This window comes from Trachurus japonicus, chromosome 10 (assembly GCF_045865225.1).
Source record: "Trachurus japonicus isolate A0001 chromosome 10, Traja_1.0".
Taxonomy (NCBI): domain Eukaryota; kingdom Metazoa; phylum Chordata; class Actinopteri; order Carangiformes; family Carangidae; genus Trachurus; species Trachurus japonicus.
The window spans coordinates 23,442,515-23,462,589 of NC_140916.1; the positions used below are offsets into that span (position 1 = coordinate 23,442,515).

General features: G+C 42.0%; 3 protein-coding genes across 5 annotated transcripts; 2 read left to right on the forward strand and 1 right to left on the reverse strand.

The window, feature by feature from the left end:
* The first annotated feature begins 2,387 nt into the window (after nt 1-2,387).
* On the forward strand, nt 2,388-8,214 carry LOC146980063 (heterogeneous nuclear ribonucleoprotein H2-like). Of its 3 annotated transcripts, none has more exons than XM_085790165.1 (11): nt 2,388-2,522; nt 3,610-3,706; nt 3,809-3,964; nt 4,070-4,213; nt 5,149-5,287; nt 6,051-6,229; nt 6,406-6,518; nt 6,634-6,769; nt 6,865-6,948; nt 7,081-7,173; nt 7,406-8,214. In XM_085790165.1, the coding sequence occupies exons 2-11, from the start codon at nt 3,625-3,627 to the stop codon at nt 7,504-7,506; spliced, it is 1,227 nt and encodes a 408-aa protein (XP_085646291.1). In that variant the 5' UTR covers nt 2,388-2,522; nt 3,610-3,624; the 3' UTR covers nt 7,507-8,214. The 3 variants fall into 3 exon arrangements, with proteins under 3 accessions (XP_085646291.1, XP_085646292.1, XP_085646290.1); XM_085790166.1 differs by having other exon boundaries at nt 2,388-2,428; nt 7,081-7,177; XM_085790164.1 differs by having other exon boundaries at nt 2,388-2,428.
* A 3-nt stretch (nt 8,215-8,217) lies between these two features.
* rufy1 (RUN and FYVE domain containing 1) lies at nt 8,218-14,370 on the reverse strand. The gene is made up of 17 exons (XM_085790162.1): nt 14,021-14,370; nt 13,502-13,681; nt 13,282-13,399; nt 13,082-13,183; nt 12,820-12,943; nt 12,658-12,719; nt 12,407-12,542; nt 12,214-12,315; nt 12,012-12,128; nt 11,554-11,721; nt 11,369-11,466; nt 11,166-11,285; nt 10,644-10,773; nt 9,471-9,565; nt 9,328-9,376; nt 9,156-9,233; nt 8,218-9,059 (listed from the first exon to the last, which is right to left on the reverse strand). Exons 1-17 carry the CDS (start codon nt 14,352-14,354, stop codon nt 8,910-8,912), a joined length of 2,163 nt encoding a protein of 720 aa, XP_085646288.1. The 5' UTR covers nt 14,355-14,370; the 3' UTR covers nt 8,218-8,909.
* A 1,770-nt stretch (nt 14,371-16,140) lies between these two features.
* Nucleotides 16,141-19,661, forward strand: hbegfa (heparin-binding EGF-like growth factor a). Its single transcript, XM_085790167.1, has 6 exons — nt 16,141-16,434; nt 17,175-17,420; nt 17,518-17,716; nt 17,820-17,972; nt 18,103-18,189; nt 18,325-19,661. The coding sequence occupies exons 1-5, from the start codon at nt 16,389-16,391 to the stop codon at nt 18,173-18,175; spliced, it is 717 nt and encodes a 238-aa protein (XP_085646293.1). The 5' UTR covers nt 16,141-16,388; the 3' UTR covers nt 18,176-18,189; nt 18,325-19,661.
* The last annotated feature ends 414 nt before the right edge of the window (nt 19,662-20,075 follow it).

Here is a 20,075-nt window from a genome sequence, read left to right on the forward strand (position 1 = left end):
TATTGGTGTAGCCGGTAAAAGCTCTGTTTTCAATTGGCCGGCGTTAGTGCTTGTCAGACATGAGACCGCAACGTCATGTTAGGTTTACCAATATCACGAGGCTGTAGAACGAACGTCAAGACATGACATGGTAGGCCAACTTAACTGGTAGCTAGCTCTACTAGTTCATGTAAACTCTGACTGGGGAAATTATACAGTCAGAGAGACTGGAGTGGGAGTCTGCCAGTACCTGTTGTGTATGTTAATCACTAATATAATGTGATTTAAAATGACAAAATGATAAGTGAACCTTACAGATAACACATGATGTAACTTATGTGTTATTATTGCTTTAATGTGTTTGGCATTGTATTTTAATTAACAAATACAAGAAGAGTATAGTTTGTACACTCAATGACATGAGGCAGAACAAGAAAAACAGAAATAACAAGAAATTAATAGTAGGACAAGATTGTAATCACACTTCTCATTTGAAGTGGACTGTTTTTATATGTATGTATACACTTTTATCACTGCAAATAAGTAACCCACAATGTCATGATATGCCTAAGGTTACTTCAGTAGGAGAAACAAAAACAAATATGACTCATGGAATATAATACATCCATGATATGACTTCACCCACAAAAATAAAAAACTTAATTTTTACACCACTGAGCAATAATTGAACTGGCCCTCATAGGTACAACAGTTATGTATAAGAACTCAACTCCAGTGAAGGTTTCATTTGACATTAAGCACCTTTCCACTATAAACCAAGAGCACCATTGGTCCTGAATGAACACTGCCTTATTCAATACTTTTACTCTTTATATACCATTACTGATGAGATTTATTTCAAGTATGGAAGACATATCTGTGTTAAAAGAGGTATATTTATTGATGGAACTGTATTTCTTAGACAATTAACAAAAAAGATGGCTCTTGCGAACTGATGCACAGTTTGGCTATCTTCAAAATCACAATGTGCCCAACCATTCATGTTTTTTGTCACTGTGTGCTCCATATCCGTATTCAGATTTATTTGGATCCACAATTTAAGAATGAAAACATTCAATAAGATATCACGTGAATGTTTCTTAATATGTACGTCTGCACACATTTCCTGAAATTGTTCTCATAACTGTTCAAGTATGACCATGAAGTAAGCATGATGGAGAGCTCAATACCAAATTTTAGGGATATTCATAATGTTTTATGGCTTTATCTAAAGTAACAAATGAGCATAGTTTTGGTATTAGTTTACTATTTTATTTTTACAACCTGATTTTGATTTATTCATTTATTCTTATAAATTTAGTTTTTTGTTTTGTTTGTAGGTTTTTGGAGTAACATAGAATCTGTAATTTTATTACACAATGTTGCATGGTGATTTAATCTGAATCTGACAAGTGTAATGTTTCCCACAAAAATAGCCTTTTTTTTTATAGAAAGGCATAAAGTAAAACTCATGTAAAATATCAGTAGGCCTGCTTCAAAATTTTGCAATTGCATTACTTGAATTCATGTAATCTGTGATTATGTCCCCCACAAGAGATTTGCATTGTTATTCGTGGAGCTGATCATTATTTGGTGATAGTGTCTTGCCATTGCTTATAAAATGACTTAATCAAAGCAGGTATATCAAGTGTCTTGCCAAAAGAAATGTAGGGTTTATTACGGTGGGAAGTTAAACATCTCTTACCTATCAACATCTCTTACCTACAGAGATTTCATTGATTTCAATAAATGCGTTTTATCTGACTTGCTTTTGTGAATTTGGGATTGCAAACCAAAATCTTGTTGCAAAATGTTGCTTATTCGTTTATCCTGCCCAAATTTATAGCAAATATTTGAGTAGTAATCATTGAAACCATCAGCTGGGGGTTGTGGTTGACTGTGGTTTCACCTATTCCTAAATAGCCTTATAGCAAGCAACCATATACTCCAGCAGAGGCTGAAGAGCGTTACAAGTTACTGGCCACAGTAAATACGGCTACTTGGGTTTGTAGGCCAGGAGATGCCGCCGGGCCGCCCAGGGCCTCAGGCAGCAACGTCATCATTTTTGGGGCTGGGACACAGACCGGCCGGAGGCGCTTGGCCATTCAGCCGGGGTTGCCAGGTGTGTTCAAAAACCCACACTTTCAGTCAATTGTGGGATATTGCAGAATAATTTAGCACATTTCCGAAATTTGGATTTCAGTTAAATCGAAAAACACAACAATAATTATTGCTTACGAGTATATTAAAAATCAAAATACTTTGTATTTCTTTTAAATGTGCTGGTATAGCATCTTAAGGACAGAGAGTATTATTCAGTGCGTCACTATGTTGTTCCTGAAAGGGGGATGGTGAGAGAGTGCTGGCAACCCGACGCAAGGTTTCAGCTGCATCACGCAGGTCTGGTTATACATACTCCGGCGTGTTGTATCATCGGCGCTTGAATCAGGTAAATTGAAAATCGTAGCGGTCGTGTATCCCGTCTTGCTAAAAGAAACCAGAACGCAAAATTGACTGAAATTGAAAGCATACCACAGCTACCGGTACGTATCTCGGATTCTACCATAGTAACTTTACCGTTAATTGTACATGCTAGCTTAGAGCTAACAGCTAATAACATGGCGCAGGCTGAGAGGGCCGCTTTTGTTCTTGTGTCTGGGGTGCGGTAGTTAGCGCGCTGAAGGCCACCCACCCTGTTTTTAAAACTAACGAGGCCCTTCATTTCTAATTCGTTATGTGTCCTATACGAAGTCTTAGATATTTATCGAAGCGCTTCTGCAGCAAAAATGTCGAATGAAAGCCGGAATCGTTTATGCTCCACATTGTCGTGTGGCTAGCTTGGGACGACTCTTGGTTGGCGGTTTTTGTGAACTGGTCGCCTTGAATTGAGTGGGGGTGAACGGGGAATAAGTTGGTCGCGACAATAACTTGCGGTTCATGTAAATTGATGCTATCAGACATCAACTTTCTTTGTTGCGGGGACAAAGCATAACAACGAGATCTGAGATTAGCCATTTGCCGGTAGGCGCCATCCAACAGCCTCATGGTGGCGCTGCTAAATGCTCGACCTATAATGTCAGCTCTATTGCACAGCCACCAAAAACGACTGACCCATTTCGAAACCTACGAAAAGTAGTTAAACGGGCGTCTAAAATCTACAGTGGGCTACGTGGAGGTTTATTTTACATTGTGTAGATGATACTGTATTTTGGATAACATCAGTCAGTTTGACCCACGTGGCTGAGCTGCAGCTGTGCAGGAGATAACTGAATAAATTCTAATTTAGGTTTGTGATACCACTTTGAGATGGATAATGTCCTTTGTGTTTACATGCACGTGGGTGGGAGACACTTTGATGCACCTATTTGCCAAAATGTGCTAATCGTGATTTATGTAAAGCTGCATACGCCCTCACTGGGGCACATAAAGTTCTTGCGAAATGGGATGGGAGAGCTGAATAATTGAACACTAAGAAACCTGCATGAACTTGTTTTTGATCGGAATAAGTACTACACCAAGAAGCTTTACTCGTTTTGCCCCTCCCTTCCTGTTTTAACGATCTCTGAATTGAATGCATGGTCTGTGTTCTTTTCTCAAATGTAAAGACTTGTGTTGTGTTTTTTTCCTCAGGGATTGTGACCAGTCATGGCTGATGAGGGATATGTAGTACGCATCCGGGGTCTCCCTTGGTCGTGTTCAGTGGATGAAGTACTAAGGTTTTTTTCAGGTAAGCATGAATAAAAGTATTTATATGAGTTAAGGTCTTTGAGGAAATATTGAAACTATTACTACTCAGAAATTATTTAATGACATTTCATTTCAAATGTAGATTGCAAAATCGTCAACAATGGTGGCGGCATTCACTTCACCTACACAAGAGAGGGGCGTCCCAGCGGAGAGGCGTTTGTGGAGTTGGAAACAGAGGAGGACCTGAAGATTGCAGTGAAGAAGGACAGAGAAACCATGGGTCACAGATATGTGGAGGGTGTGTAATACTGCTTTCAGATAAAGGCTAACCCTTTGTCATGAGCACTACAATTTCCTCAGCTTCAAACTGCGATAACTGATCTTGTTGTTTCCTGTGATTTAGTTTTTAAATCAAACAACGTCGAGATGGACTGGGTTATGAAGCACACCGGTCCAAACTGTCCAGAAACGGCAGGAGATGGGCTCGTCCGACTCAGAGGCCTTCCCTTTGGCTGCAGCAAAGAGGAGATAGTTCAGTTTTTCTCAGGTAAGACTATGTATTAATTGGCGGTTACCTGTTAACCTCCTTAAAGTAATGTTGGTCATTTGAACCTTTTCTTTCTTTCTTTCAGTTTTTTTTTCCATCTTCCTTTTCTTGTTTCCTTTCTCTTATGGACACTTACTAATTCCTGCATCTGATTTACAGAAAACTCAATTTATTACCCACTGTGTATTGTTACGGAATAGAGTAAGAGAGTCATGTATGTCCTGGGATTGGTGATCAGTGAGGAAATGACGCCGGAAAAGGAAGTCAGTTAAAATTTAAATGGTGAAATTATTTGAATATTTGTTTTGTTCATGGGCAGGAGTCTGTTATGCAAACATTCTTTCCTATCTCTGCCCATCATATCCATCTTGAGCCCACTTTTCATCCCTTTTTACTTTTAATTTGGGTGTGGTGTTGTAAAACAGCTTTGGTATATTTTTAAAGTTGTTTATGCGTACTGACCATTTACTAATGATGGAATGGGTCTCACTCATCACTGATATGAAAGTCTCTTACCCAAGTGTCTGTTTCTTTTTCCCATTTCCTCACACTCTTCTCTTTTTAATACATTTTTCTTTACATGGAGTAAATGCCAAATGTTAGATCAGTACCTAATGGGCGAACCGTAATTTAACTCATGTCACTCACCAGGATCTTGTTCTCTCTTCATCAACACACCAATACTAGCCTGATGTCCCACACAGTGCCCTTTTCCATATTCTTCCTCTATCCTCTCATTTCTATTTTATCCCCCAAACACAGTAAATGTAAGTCGTTAAACTGGCCAGTCACTGGTTAAAATTGAACTGGTATGTGTGATGATGTATAGAGTTTTCCATAAGTTTTCTATCTCTCTCTTTAGAGAAAGTTATCTCTGTGATTGGGCATGTGATTTAATATGTCCCCTGCTGGGGTTATCTGTCCTTGGGTTGAAGGGTTGGAAATCGTGCCAAATGGGATAACATTGCCGGTGGACATCCAGGGGAGGAGTACGGGGGAGGCCTTCGTGCAGTTTGCTTCACAGGATATAGCTGAAAAGGCTCTAAAGAAACACAAGGAAAGAATAGGGCACAGGTGGGGATGGTTGGTTGGTTGGCTGGATAAGTTGCTTTTCTTATGGTGTGCACCCTCAACATCTGAACCAAATACAAAACTGACACGTCCTTAATCTTGGCCTATTCACGTTTATATTTGTAATATTTACCACACTTGCACTAATTGCCATGTTAGATCCAACAATGCCACACATGCACAATGTTCAATGGGAAGATTAGTGCTTGGGCACTATTCAAAAGTAAGAGAAGAATCATGAATTGGAGCACATGCTTAATATTGAGAGTAAAAGATGTCTGAGCACTAAACACGAGTCCAGGCTGATAAATGGTAAGGAGTCTCCCTGGTGGTAAAATCAGAGGGCCACTGTACACAAGGATCTGGAGCCCACTGTCACAGGTAATGCTTAGCATTGGTTGCAGAAGGGCTGGAGCCCTCTCTGTCCCTCCTAAATCAGGACAATGGCTGTCATGGCAAGGACACAGGACCCTCTATTTCAACACACTGAATCTGTAAATCTGTAAATGACCTCAGGTAACCATAAGAAAAGTGTAAAAGGCATTAAGGCCCATGTGAATTTGGACGTCTTCTTTTTTTCCCAACTCAGTCATTAAGTTGCTCTTTGAATCTGTTTCTTTAACCGTTAGCCATAAGTACTGGAAAGATATTACTACCTACGGACTACACCATGACAGCATCTGCATAGCCCACTTTCTACAGTATTGAGCAAATGCAGTCAAGGTCCATTCCCCATGCCCTCACTGTGGTATCTCTATGCTCTTAGGTACATTGAGATCTTCAAGAGTAGCCGCGCTGAGGTGCGGACCCATTATGAGCCCCAGCGGAAGCCCATGGGTATGCAGAGACCTGGCCCCTATGACCGGCCCTCTGGTGGTCGCGGCTACAACATGATGGGTCGTGGGGGATCCTATGACAGAATGCGTCGCGGGGGATACGGAGGAGGTGGGTGTCACGTAGACGGAAGAACAACTGAAATCAGATTTGGTGCTTTATTAACCCATGCAGTTTTAATAATCACTTGCCTTATATCCCTTCATGCTAACACTGCACAACGGAAACAAGATTAGGATGTAAAGTCTCCATAAGACCTTGTGCTAATCTCCATTCTGTGTGTTCAGGTGTGTCGGATGGACGGTATGGAGACGGCGGCTCTTCCTTCCAGAGCACCACAGGCCACTGCGTCCACATGAGAGGCCTGCCGTACAGAGCCACAGAGACAGACATCTACAATGTAAGACAGGAACCACTGCTGGACTGCTGAATTCAAATATGCTCAGTGCATGTTGCTGAAATTTACACAAATGTTGAAGCACAAGTTAGTCTGATTTTTTTCTGTTATCTCCTAGTTCTTCTCACCACTGAATCCAGTGCGCGTTCATATTGAGATCGGCCCAGACGGCAGGGTGACCGGGGAGGCAGATGTAGAGTTTGCGACACATGAGGATGCCGTCGCAGCCATGTCCAAAGACAAAGCAAACATGCGTGAGTTTGAAATAAGTGACATCACCTCTTTGCCTCTTCCTGCAACACAGATACGTTCACAATGATGTTCACGGTCTTTCTTTTTCTTCACTCAGAGCACCGCTACGTGGAGCTGTTTTTGAACTCGACAGCAGGTGGCAGTAACGGAGCCTACGGCAGCCAGATGATGGGTGGCATGGGTGAGTTGTTCAGATGAAAATGCATCCACAAACAGGCAAGGCAACAGCAGGACAGAAAAGGTCATAAGTAGATAAATTGGCTGCTGCCTCAATGGCCCCTCACACCTGATGTGGTTTTGTCCTCCTCCACAGGGAACCAATCGTCTTACAGCGGTGGCCAGCTGAGCTCAGGGTACTCCGGTGGATACAGCAGCCAAGGAAACATGGGCGGCTACAGTGACTATAGTGAGTGTCAGATCTGTTAAAATAGGTTTCTTAAACTACAACCTTTCCTCACAGCAGCTCTTGATTTGATGGATGCACAGAAGTGCTGAGTGAGCGCCATCTCAGTATTATTTTGAGTCTTTTTGGCAGGTTTTCATCTTGAAGGACAGAAATGCAGCACGGTTGTTTTTCTGTACATGACATCTCGATGAACTTCCCGGTCCTATAGTGTGTATTCTCTCTCTCTTGTTAGGTAACCAGGGCGGAATGGGAAGCAGTTACTACGGCGGCGGTGGAGGTGGTGGAGGAAGCAGAGGCTCTATGAACGGACTGGGTGGGGGATGGGGAATGTAGATTTTTTTTTTTCCCCTTAATTTGATGTTCTGTTTTTTAAAATCAGCATTTTGCTGGAAGGACTGGAACTGTAAGTCTCACCTATTAAAATAAAATAGGGTAGGGTCAGGTGAGGTTGTTTTGAAAATACTGAGTGGTAGGGTTTGTATATTTTTTTTTTAAGTGGATGATCTACAGAGAGGAAAGGGATCATTTGGTATCACAAGTGTGTCAGAGGCTCTGTTTGTTTTGTCTTCCCCATTCCTCACAGATTTCACTCATCACAGACAATGTGCTTTAAGTTTTTGATACCAGGAAGTGTGCCATTTTTGTGTTAGCATTCTCCAAACACCTGGCTGTTGAAGATTAACTGTTTTGCTGGTGGCTTTAACATAATTTTCAATGTCTGAGTGCATGAACAAAAAAAAAAATCAGAAAGTGTCTGGTATCTTCTGATGTTTAGACCTTGTTTCATCTTCTACATGTGTTTAGCTTCTTTTTTTTTCCCAGTTAAAATGTTAATCTGAATTCGAGACTTCACATGTTCAGAGCATGTTTGTTTTCTTAAGGTGCGACTGTTGATGGAGCAGTTTTTTCTGGTCGTGGGCTGTATCAACGGCAAAGTGAATTTCAAATCTGCTGACATGAAGGTTTCTACTGCTTCAAATGCTATTTGTATTTCCTGTGCACAAAGTGAATAAACTAGTCTGGAATATCGAATTGAAACAAGTGTTGCAAAACAGGAGGCTTTATTTGTTTATCAAATATCTAGATAGAAAACTTTTGGTCACCATTCCCAAATTAAAGAAAATGGCTTAATAGCAGTCGACACAATCCACAAAACCTTGTTATCATACATTCTAAAAGTTAAATCTTTTGTTAACATTCTACAGTCATTTACACAATGTTGCATGTATCCAGCATTGGGGCCATAGCTGTAAAAGCTGTTAGAGAAGATGCATGACAAGTAGAACAATATCAAAGTGAAGTATGTGTGCTCTCTTGAAACTGGCTAAAATGATTCCCAACAAAAGCTGAAAAACCAAACGTAACCATGACGAGTTCCACATCCACACATTGAAATGGTCGGTTTGAGTACCAAATTAAAGAGACAATTCCAGCTAAAAGAAACATTAATCACATAAATATAGCTATATCATTCTCTGAGCAGAGTTGAGCCCTCTAATGGAGTCTGCATAAATTACATTAGCTCATCCCATCAGTGTGAAACGGTGGCCCCTCATTCGATACAGATGCAGCCTAATGTTCCTGAATTTCAGGTAACAGGGGAAATAGAGCATCAAATCACATTCCCCTAAGATTTGATGACATTTTTTAATCATATGTAGTTTTAAAAGAGAAATCATAGTGGATGAGCAGGTGCAGTGTTTTTAGTAGAAAGCTCATAATACGGCGGTGTTTTGTCAGGAGGCTGTGGAGGAGGAGGAGCTTCTCTGCAGCAGGAGGGAGTGGCACATGTCACACACCCGCACAGGCCGAGGGTAGGAGGGCAAGGCCAGCTCATTGCCGGAGCAACTGTTGCAGTAGATGTCGCCACAGTTTCTGCAGTGGTGCTGCAAATACAGAAATCGCCCAATCATTCAAAATAGGAATGTAGAATGTATTGCATACTGTATGTACAAATGGCACGGGGTGAAAAAGAAGCTTACCTTTCTACGTGAAATGGAGAACTCCTTCTGGCATTGTTTGCATTGAGTGGCTTCATCGTCTTTCAACCAAGCATGGCCCTAAAGGGAGCGGTTGACAAACAAGTTGAGGATTTTCACCATCAACTTTGACAGTAATAGATGCACAAATATCCACAATTCCTTCACATTGTACCTTTAGGGCTTTGTTGACCTCCTTGAAATCCTCCATCTTGAGTTTAGACCTTTGAATGCAACATATGAAATATCTTTAAAAAAACAGAACATGAAATGGTATTGACTAATGAAAGACACAAAGACAAATTCAAAAGTACTGACTGGCTGAGGTGTAGCCCCATCTCCTGTAGAGCCTGTTCCTGCTGCTCACATGTCTGCTGCAGCTGCTGCTTCTCCTTCTTCAAATCCTGCAGCTCCTGCAACACCGATTCACAGGAAACCAACACCATAAAACCACAATACATAACAGGCTTATAAAGCATTTACTCACACCACCTTAAAAACATCTAAATGAGGCTGTTGCACCAGGTGAGTTACTGCATTCGCATGAAATAATAATGTTACTTTACAAGCTCTTCTTGAGGCAAATGCATAGCTGGAACTACATTCCAGGCTGCTAGGCGGAGCGATTTCAAAAGCACAAGTATTTACTTCATGTGCCGTAATGTTGCATAATATGATTATTTCATAGCGTGGTGAATGTGCAGGTCACAACTAGTCCAGGAGAGCGTTTTGAAGTTGTTGGATTGTGTATTTGATGAGTCTTGAGGGACAGGGGACCTGTACCATTCACCTCCATTGTGTTAGCTGAGCAGCTTGTGTCTCTGCCCCGCGAATCTCAAAACAACATGTACCGATAATTAAAGGTAATGAGCCTACCCCTATGACTATAGGGATTATGGCAATAGGCAAATTTGCCAAATTGTTTAAATATCCCTTTAAACCTGACAGCTCTGAAAAATAAACAATTGTCTGTCTGGTTATTAAAGGTTATAGCTACAACTTTTTCATTAAGAGGATTAATTAAAAAAAAATAATACATTCACAGAATGTCTAGAGGGGTGCAGAATAAAAGTATTAATTTTACTGAATTTTTTTAAAATAGTATATAAATAATTGTTTAATAAATTTTGGCGGGTCCGAAATATATAAATATTTACATCTGGTTACATTGGCAACGTCGGCATGGAATGATCTCTATGGCAACAGCATTAGAACATTGATGTCAACTGGCAACCGGTACAACGGAAGGTTGGAGCGGGGGCAGGCAGTGAGAGTTCTACACCTACTGGCCAGGAGGAATTAAACTTGTAGCTATCACCTTTAAAATATGTCTGACAATCAATTGCAACACACATACTGTAGCATAAGCAAAAATGTACATACAAATCAGCTGGTCACTACAATGTAACAATTTTTTTTTTTTTTTTGAAAAGTTAACCAACCCTAACTAACCCTGGTGTGTGTTTGTGTGTGTATATATGCGGTCCTGACCGTGTTCAGGCCCTGGAGTTGCTGTAGCTGTGTGCGGAGCTCGATGCTGTTGTCCTGTTCTCTCTGGAGAGCCTTTTGTAGACTTTGTCTCTGCTCCCTCTCAGTGCGCAGCTCATTCTCCAAACCCACTCTGTGCACACAGAAAGACATGGTTCATTAGCCTGTATGCCTGGAGGACTACAAATATGAGTGGTGCTATCACAGTAAGCGCAGGTAATAAAAATCTGACATGGGTGCACAATTATTTGAACATGCTTAACATGAATTTTAGAATTCAAAATAAGACCAAGTGAGAGCCCAAGAGGAACTACTTTCTAGTCTAGTATTAACATGTTTGCCAAATTAATATGACATTTAAAACCTCATCTTGAACGCTACTTGAACTGAATTTCTGTCTTATTCTTTTATTCCATGTACAGTTCATCTTTTTAGTCATTTTATCCTTCTGTGTGATACTTTCTGTTGACAGTGTGTGAGCTTGTGCTACATTATTTTATTTTTTTGTTCGACTGTGATATTAACCTTAGTGTATCCAGATCAGTCAATTGTTTCTGCAAAGCATCCACTTTTCCTTCCAGCTCCACCTTCATGTCTTTGTCTGACTCGTCGCTCTGTTTGCGCTCCCGCTCTGAGTTCTGTAGCCTGAGACACACAAAAGACCAGAAGAATATCAATTTCTGAAATGAATATTAACACACAGAAACTCATATATGCACCACACATACCTCTGCTCTAGCTCCATCATCACTTTCTCCATTTCATCCATCTTCTTCTCAAGCTGTAGAGCCTCCCCCTGCTTTTTTTCAGCCTCTCGTTCCCAGTCCTTAAAAGCCACACAAGCTGTATAAATATAGGCTTCTGTCTGAGTGAGCATGCATAAGAAAGAAATAGTGTAGTCATGCATGTCTACCTGAGCTTTGTGGAACATTTGCAGGTTAAGAGTCTTGACTTGGTCGAGCTGGAGCCTCAGGGCTGCCAGTGTGTCCTGTTTCTCATGCGTGTCCTTCTCCAGCAGCCTCATGGCCACCTCCATCTCTTGCTTTAACCCCACCTGCAGCTCCAACTCACGCTCCAGCTCCTAACAGAAGCCAGGAGTCAAATTCAGTTATAGAGCTTTGTCAGCGCATCAAACACTAGACATGATGAGACTCTGGTGACTGATCAACACCCACCCAGAGCTCACACTGGCTGCCTTCTGTCCAATTATGTGCTGACAATAGTGTGTGAAGACTAATTTGTACTTCAGCTCACAGACAGCGCCTCACGCCCAGCAAGGGTTTTACCACATCCTTGCACAAACCAGCTGAGTCACCTTTCATTGCCACATGCTTGTTATAGCCCAGTGCTCTGGCCCTGTTGATGTCTGACCTGGCGAATGCGCTTTTCCTCCTTGTACTGCTTCCACACCACATTGTACATCTCGTCCAGGCCCTGTCGAGTCTGTTTGTACGTCTCCAGCTCCACCTGGCTGTCCTGGAGCGCTGCCTGAAAAAACAACACACACCCTGCAGTTTGTGTATTTTTTTGCAGCTGTGGAGTGCTTTTAAGTGTCAGTGAAACTCCTCATCACCTCTTCCTTTTTCTGGTTGCACTGCAGGATCGTCTCATTCTCCTTTCTTAGCTGTTCCTGTTCTTCCCGCAGAGAGTTGATTCTGTCCGTCGCTGCCGTCAGCTGAGGAGGAGAAAAACACAGACACACCCAGGTCAGTCAGATGCATTCACAACAAACACGCACAAAAGCGTGCACACACAGCCCTTTTTACCTCCTCCACAAGTTTGCTGTTGGTCTTCTCTAGAGAGTCCATCTTAGCCTGAAGGTCAGTAACGGTGCCACTGAGGTGACGATTTAACTCCTCAATGTAGTGCTTCTGATCTAATATGGCTGTCATCTTGGCATCGCTGAGAGAGAAAGAAAGAATCAGTTGTAAAATGATTATCACTTCAAGGGGTTAAAACTACAATACGTTTGAGAGGAAAACAGAGATGCTCAATCCATCTGAAAGTGGACACTCACTCTTTTGGAGTGTCGCTGTTCACAGGGTCTTTCAGGTAGAGGGAGAAGTCAATGACTCCCACCTAAACAGAGAAACCAATCACTCAATGTTTGTTCTCAAAGAGAAGACGAGACATGCGACTGCTGGAATATGTAGGACCTCAAATCCTTGTCAATTCTCACCTGAGAGTCAAGATCCTCCCCTTTAATACAGAGGTTTGCATCAATCACGTTGAGGCCCACCAACAGTCCCCCCATCACCGCCCCCTCCTCCTCCATCATCAACGCTCCAGAGTCATAAAACTCACTGAGAGATCGAAAAACAGACACGGAAGGAGAGAGAATAAATGTGGTAAACATTCAGTTGCCTGACATTTTAACATGTTGTTGCAGCTCTAAATTGCCTGCTGCTGAACCCATTTCATGCCTGATCAGCCAAACGCACCTCAAGAGGTCTTTGCGGTCCAGCAAAGCTTTCATATAGTCAGCTACTTTCTTCTGCATGAGTGCCAAATGCAGCCAAGCCCTTCCTCTGCCCAAACCAGTCCTGATAAAGAATCAAAGAAATTATTGGCCAACAATAAGACAGGAGTAGACATTACCCCACATTGAATGTTTACTGGAAAATGTTGTGCAGTAACATACTTGATGGCGGGCAGGTCTCTGGCACTTGTGGCAATGTTAACGGACTCAGGACACAACTTCTCAACCAGCTCCAGAGGACCCCAGATAGACTTGTTCTGACCAATGAAGGATTTCTTGACTGGAAAAAAAGTAAAAGTAGTTTATGTCCATCATGATTCTGAGATTACTTTCAATGAAAATGAATCATGTCCACCAAGATCAGCCTTATAGACTGTCTCACCTTTCAGGCCATGTTTGAGGCACTGCTCCAGGACAACAAAGAACTGCTGCAGAGGAGGATACTCTGAGTCCATGGTCCTGCCCAGACTCAAGGAGGACTGAATTAATACTTTGATGCTCAGCTTCATCATGCTGAGGAGATTGGACCTTTCTATAGCCATGGGGTCTTTAGGGGGCACAACTGTAAAGCAGCCAGGTAAAGAAAAGAAAACAGCAGTGACAACTGAGATCCGTCAAAAAACATGCACACTTTGAGGAGATGTGGTGCAAGCTCGTGTCCATAAAGTGCAGAGTAATTATGAAACGTGGTGGTGAACAGAAGAAATGCGTGACAATCTGAATCTGTCTGCACAGTCAGTCAGCTAGCCATAAAATCAAGATTTGCACATGAAGTCATGTGTGCTGACAGCTGACAGCATCCCGTAAGAGGAAGTCATATAAATGAACCGTGACCGCTGTGTTTTCACTTTAACACAGCGCTAAGTTGGAGTGTCAACATTCAATAATAGCTGCAACATACCTGGAAGCTTTTTACAAGTGTTGCTGACATCGTTTTCAGGCTCCTTCTCCGTCGGGGAGCTCGCAGCGGACGCCTGTGAGGTCTTTCTCGGGGCAGCAGCAGCGTAGCTCACCCCGCTGCTAATCGTCTCGGTGGCCTTCCGAGCCAGAGACAGGATGGGAGCCGACCAGCTGCTCTCCGCCGCCGCCGGACTCGGCTTCTCCGCCGGGCCCTGTCCGTCGCTGTCGCCGGACTCGCCGTCCGTCGCGGCCGCTGACACTTCGGCCTCATCTTGCTGGTGTTTTGCCTCGTTATCCTCAACAGCTGTGTTTACTTCCCCTGCCTCGTCGGCCATGTTTGTCCCCCCTCCCCTTTCCGCTGCCCAAGGCGTCCACGTGACCAGACAGGAGCAATCACGCGCGCCGTCATTCTTTTTCTTTGGTGGTTCGTGAATCAGTTGGTGAGTGTATTACCGTCACCTACCGGTCACCTACCGTCACCTACCGGTCACCTACCGGTCACCTCCGACAGCTTTTACATGTGCCTAATTTTATTTTATTTTTTTTGTCAGAACAAGTATTACGAAAAAAACAATAACCGATTTGGACCGAACTTGATGGAGGGATGTGGACCAAGCAAGGACCTAGTACATTTTGGGTATGCGAATAATATCCCATGAATTTAGCCTACATTTTTTTCTTGGAAGACTTGGAAGACGTGTATGTTTTTTTGTTTTTTTACCTTTGTGTATGCTCCAACGACTGTATGTCATAACCTGTTGTGGGTGTTGACTTTTCTATTTCCTCTATGAGCAACAGGCGGGAAGCAAAGTATCAAACATGAGGTCTTTCTACATGAGTATGTTAATATGGAAATGGATTAGGCTTATCATTACAATGGCTTAGACCACATCTTGTCTGAGTTATCATATCTCAAATGTGTCTCAGGTGTGTTGTTGTGTTGTGGTAGAGGTCCATCTGTACTGGAATGGGATTACCTGAGGTGAATGTTATTTCCAAGTTTGAACAGGGCCAGAGTCAAGTTGAACATGTGCATACAGTACCCACTTTCACCACGTGGGGGTGCAGGCACGCCGTGCACGGTTGTTTTTAAACCGTTCAACTTTGTACAAGGTGCTTTCATTATAGGCTTAGATATTTTCCTCAGTCCAGTTAAGTTGTTGTTTTTTTTAGTTGGATGAGCCTATCTTTTTCAAATTCAAATAGTTACTTTAAATTGTATGAAAGCCACTATGCATTGCACTCATTTGCTGTATCTGTGTGTATGGAGAGCCATACACTATCTGTGGATGATGTCTGTTGCCTGTTTAGTGTGTGCCAGCATGAATGTCAAAAACGTAACATATTTTTGTTGCGAATTTCGTATCTATCTATCTATCTATCTATCTATCTATCTATCTATCTATCTATCTATCTATCTATCTATCTATCTATCTATCTATCTATCTATCTATCTATCTATCTATCTATCTGTCTGTCTGTCTGTCTGTCTGTCTGTCTGTCTGTCTGTCTGTCAATATATAGCCTACTCTTCTACAAACCACTCAAATAAAATAATTGAATAGGCCTAGATAGGATCACTGCGTTTCTGAGGAACCAAATAATGAGGACGAGCTGGGTCAAAGCTTCTAGAAGAAGATGAAACTAACACATCAATATTCAACATCTTTCACAGTAGCTGTAATACAGAACCTAACACTATACAAGACGTTTATTCTATTATTTATTTACACATTTCAACAATATAACCTAGGCAAAATAAATAAATTAGGCCGAGGTAGTCTAAATAAAGAAACACACGGTGAAATGATGGGCTTTAGTCAATAAAAGACACAGTATCACCTCCTACATTATCAGCACCTTAGTAACGCCTGGCACCATCAGTGTTTAAGTTTCCAATCAGAGATAATGAATAGACGCAGGCTAATAATAATTTGTCGCAGTGACTCTCGATGTAGGTAGGTAGGTAGGCGCATTATCTTAATTACTTATGGTAGGTGAAGTTGTAAGGCTGTATCCCTCTGTGTTTCCACAGCGGCAGCAGCAGCAGCAGGACTGTAGGCGTGGTGAAGTGAAGTGGAGAGGAGTGGACCATAAATACCGCGGCTCCTCTGTGGAGACGCTCCTTTCCTCCTCTCCTCCGGGTCGATCACCAGAGACGCACCCGCTCTCTGAACTAACACGAAGAGGTCTCAAACAGGCGGAATTCATTCATACAAACCCATCGAGACTTAAAAGAAAAAAAAAAAAGCCAAAAAAGAAGGAATATTTAGAACCGTGGAACAAAGCGGAAGGAATACGACGTGTAGATCATATTTATCGTTTTTATTATTTTAGTAAAAGTAAAAGTCACTGGAAGTTTTGACATCATGAGGATTTTCGGTGTTGTGCTGCTGCTGCTGGTTCACGCCTTGGGTAAGTTTCATGCCAGAGTCGGATCATTGTGGATGATATTTGTTTTCAGTGACTACCTGTGTGACAGTGTCTCCTCTCGGCTATTAGTGTAAACCTCTCAAGCATGAGCGATGGAGCTATAACATGTCTTGTAAACTTCATAACCTTTAAGGCAACGGTTTTCATGATGCCAGGCTATTCAGGAGCTAATGGGGTCATCTCTCTATTTTAGAGCATGCTTTATGTAACTGGATACATTTATTTTTAACTCATATTCTTGCCTGACATTAGCTAACTGTCTGTCCATGCATTTTGTGTGTGTGTATGAGACAGAGAGGCTATATGCCAACTTTTATTTGCCCCCTCTTCACTACCATTTCTACTAATCTAAACTGTCCGACTGAGGGAAGACCTGTTGGCTAATTTCCACTCTACTAAAGCACTCCGGATGAAGGCAGTAAATGCCCACTGACCATACCAACCCCTATAAACCATGCTGTGAATCTGTGCAATTCCCTGACCAAGATCAATGGGATTGCAAAAGGAAGCCAAAAATCTTGCCGTGCTTTCTTGTGCACAACATGTTTCAACTTGCCCATAGAGGTCCGCCCACCTTGGCACACTAACCTGCTTCACTGGGTATCCCCCAGGGGAAGGGTTTCTCAGGTCTAATGGAGGTCTTTTATGCTGAAGATGCACCAAAAAGGACCTCAAATGAAATATTAAACATTTTAAACGTTCTTTCTCTTTTTCCTCTCCAGTGGTGTCCAGACCGACCAGTGGTGCTGCAGTTGATAGGTATGAGAGCGACAGGCAGCGGCACACAGCCGTTATCAACTTTTTGGACACAACCAGAGAGAGGAGGACAGAGGATGAGAGCAGAAACGTGGCAACAACATTGGATTATGGTCAGGAAGGAGAGGAGGAAGACTACGATGAGGACTACTATGAAGAGGAGTATGAGGATGAAGACCTGTCTGGAGATTATGAAATGGAAATGCCACGAGGTAAGACTGCACTCGCTGCTCTCACCACCATTTTTACACGCTTCCTTAACAAAGACAATGGAAATGTAATCCCTTTGTGCCCTGTTTTTGGTTTTAGTTGCTATGTCAAGCCAACCCAAAGACCCGTCTGCCATCCTGGAGGCTGACAACACAGAGGGAAAGAGAAGGAGAGGAAAGGGAAGAAAGAAGGCAAAAGGAAAGGGAAAGAAGAGGAATCCTTGCCTGAAGAAGTATAAGAATTTCTGCATTCACGGCACCTGCAAGTACCTGAGGGAACTCCGCGCCCCATCCTGTGTGTAAGTATTAGTTCTGCTGCACCACTCCCTCCATTCAACCATGAAACCATCCGCTGAATTATTAACCTCTCTCTAACCCATTCCCTCTCTGTCCTGTGTGCAGGTGCCACCCCAACTACTCTGGTGAAAGGTGTGAGTTCATCACGCTGCCCGTGCAGTCCCCTGAGGGATACAACCGGACCACTGCTCTGGCCGTGGTGGCAGTGGTGCTGTCATCCGTCTGCCTCACCATCATAGGCCTTTTATTAATGCTAAGGTGAATACAGCACACTGAGATGCACAGAAATACACACTTGCATCCACACACATAAAGACTTTTGGGTAATAATAAGGTAGACACACCGAAAAATAGTTTCAACAAGCTCCTTTACTTTTGTTTATTACAGGTTTCACAAGCGGGGAGCATATGATGTAGAGAATGAAGAGAAGGTCAAACTAGGGTTAGCATCCAACCACTGAAGAGACAAACAAGGGTGAGTAGTGAGGAGCAGGCCCACACACAGACACTGATAAGCATTTTTTCTTTCTTCTTCATTGTCTGAATGAAGAAGCTTTTGCTCATGAATGAAGGTTTTGCTCATTGCCTCTGTCTCTTTTTTTCATTTTAGGAAAAGATGCAGAAATTCTACCTCAAAATAGAAAAAGAGAAGTGAACCACGAAAGGAGGTCCTACAGGAAACAGGAACGTACATGAAGAAAGGAACAGGGGTGTTGTCTGCGTGATCCTCTGCCGGACGTTCAGATGAGCGTACCCCTGCAGACCTCAGAAGTAAAGGGGCCGTCGGATACTGGAATACTAAGCGGCCCAGGTGATGGAGCGGAGACATGACGAGCATGAGGTGACGAACACGAGGAAATGAGGAGAATAAGGGACAAGTCTTGACTCTGTGCTGCTTCTTGACTGTGTGAAAAGAAAAGTCATCTCAAGAATGAACTGAATAAGATTTTCTTTTTTTTTTTTAACAATGAGAGCTGAACCTGGATTTTTTTTCCTGCACAAGTCCATCTTGTTTTTGTGTACAGTAAACGGTATATTTATAATTCTAATTTATTTATTTAAGCTAACTGTATTTATAGAGATTTTTAATAACCACCTTCAGCAGTTTTTAAAATAATGATGTTACATTTCTTTTTATATTTCTTATTGGATTATATTTATTTATGAAAAAGAAGACAAACAATGCAGAAGCTCCTTAAGATAATAAGTAGGCTACTTCATAAGCAGAGATATGACGCATAAATATCTGATTTCTGGCTTTCATTTTGTCACTCAGTAGATGATCAATTGCACTGTGATTAATAAATTGATCATTGAATTGACACATATTTTTTTATTATTATTATTTTATTTAATTTTTTTGTCCAGGGTGGTTTCCATGAAAGCAATACTTTTCAGGAACGCCCAGCTCACACAGTTGGACACATTCACACCTGGAAACTGCCCAGTATACCCAGTTGGCTCTGTCAGCCTCCATGCAGCTCCACTGAAGCAGGTGGGGGGTTCATGGCCTTGTTGAAAGGCGCATTAGCAACGGTGGCAAGCAAAGGGCGAGCCCGGCTCTTTCACTTTCCCCACCCAAGTTTACCCTGCAGGTTCGGGTGTCTTCGGGCCGTGTTAGGCTTAGTGTTATGAGTCAGTGTAGTTCTGAGATGATGATACAGTTCACTGGCTATGTATTGATTATAGGCCACATAAAAAAAATGGACACTCAGTGCCTGCATTGCTAAGATACTTCAAAAAGGGAGTCAAATAGAAAAAGCACTGTATAAGAAGAATCTGGTATAAATATGTTGTACTGTCATGTTGTCTTACCAACATTAGAGGAGAAACTCTCTCAGATCTGAGTTAAGCTGTCAAGCTAAAAAAAATGTGAATTAAAGTGTTCCACCCTTTCATATCCTGTCCTGCAGTTTTGAAGTGATTTTTATTTATGTTCTTATGTTCTTTTTTTCAGAGCAAAATAAAAAAAAAGATCAGAATTATTTTGACTCATATTCTTCCTTACATCTCAGAAATTAATACTTGATTACCTCATTACCTGATACTTAATTATCACATGCTGTTCTTGACATTAATAGTCTGAGATCTTGAACTGGAAGATCAGTTAAGTAAGGTCAGGTTTATTTTCACTCTTCAGTTCACTTCCTGAGTCACCCCACACATTAATGTGTTATTTTAAAGTGGCCGGTCTGGATAATGATAACACCCATGTGTTCTTTTAGCCAAGTATAGTAAACATAATATTTTTATTTCCTGTCTCTGACATGAGAGCAACCACTAACCAAAGCACCTGTATCCTGGCCATTGGTGCTGTTATGGTCTGTGTTCTGAAGGCAAATATTTTTAGTCAGTGCTGCG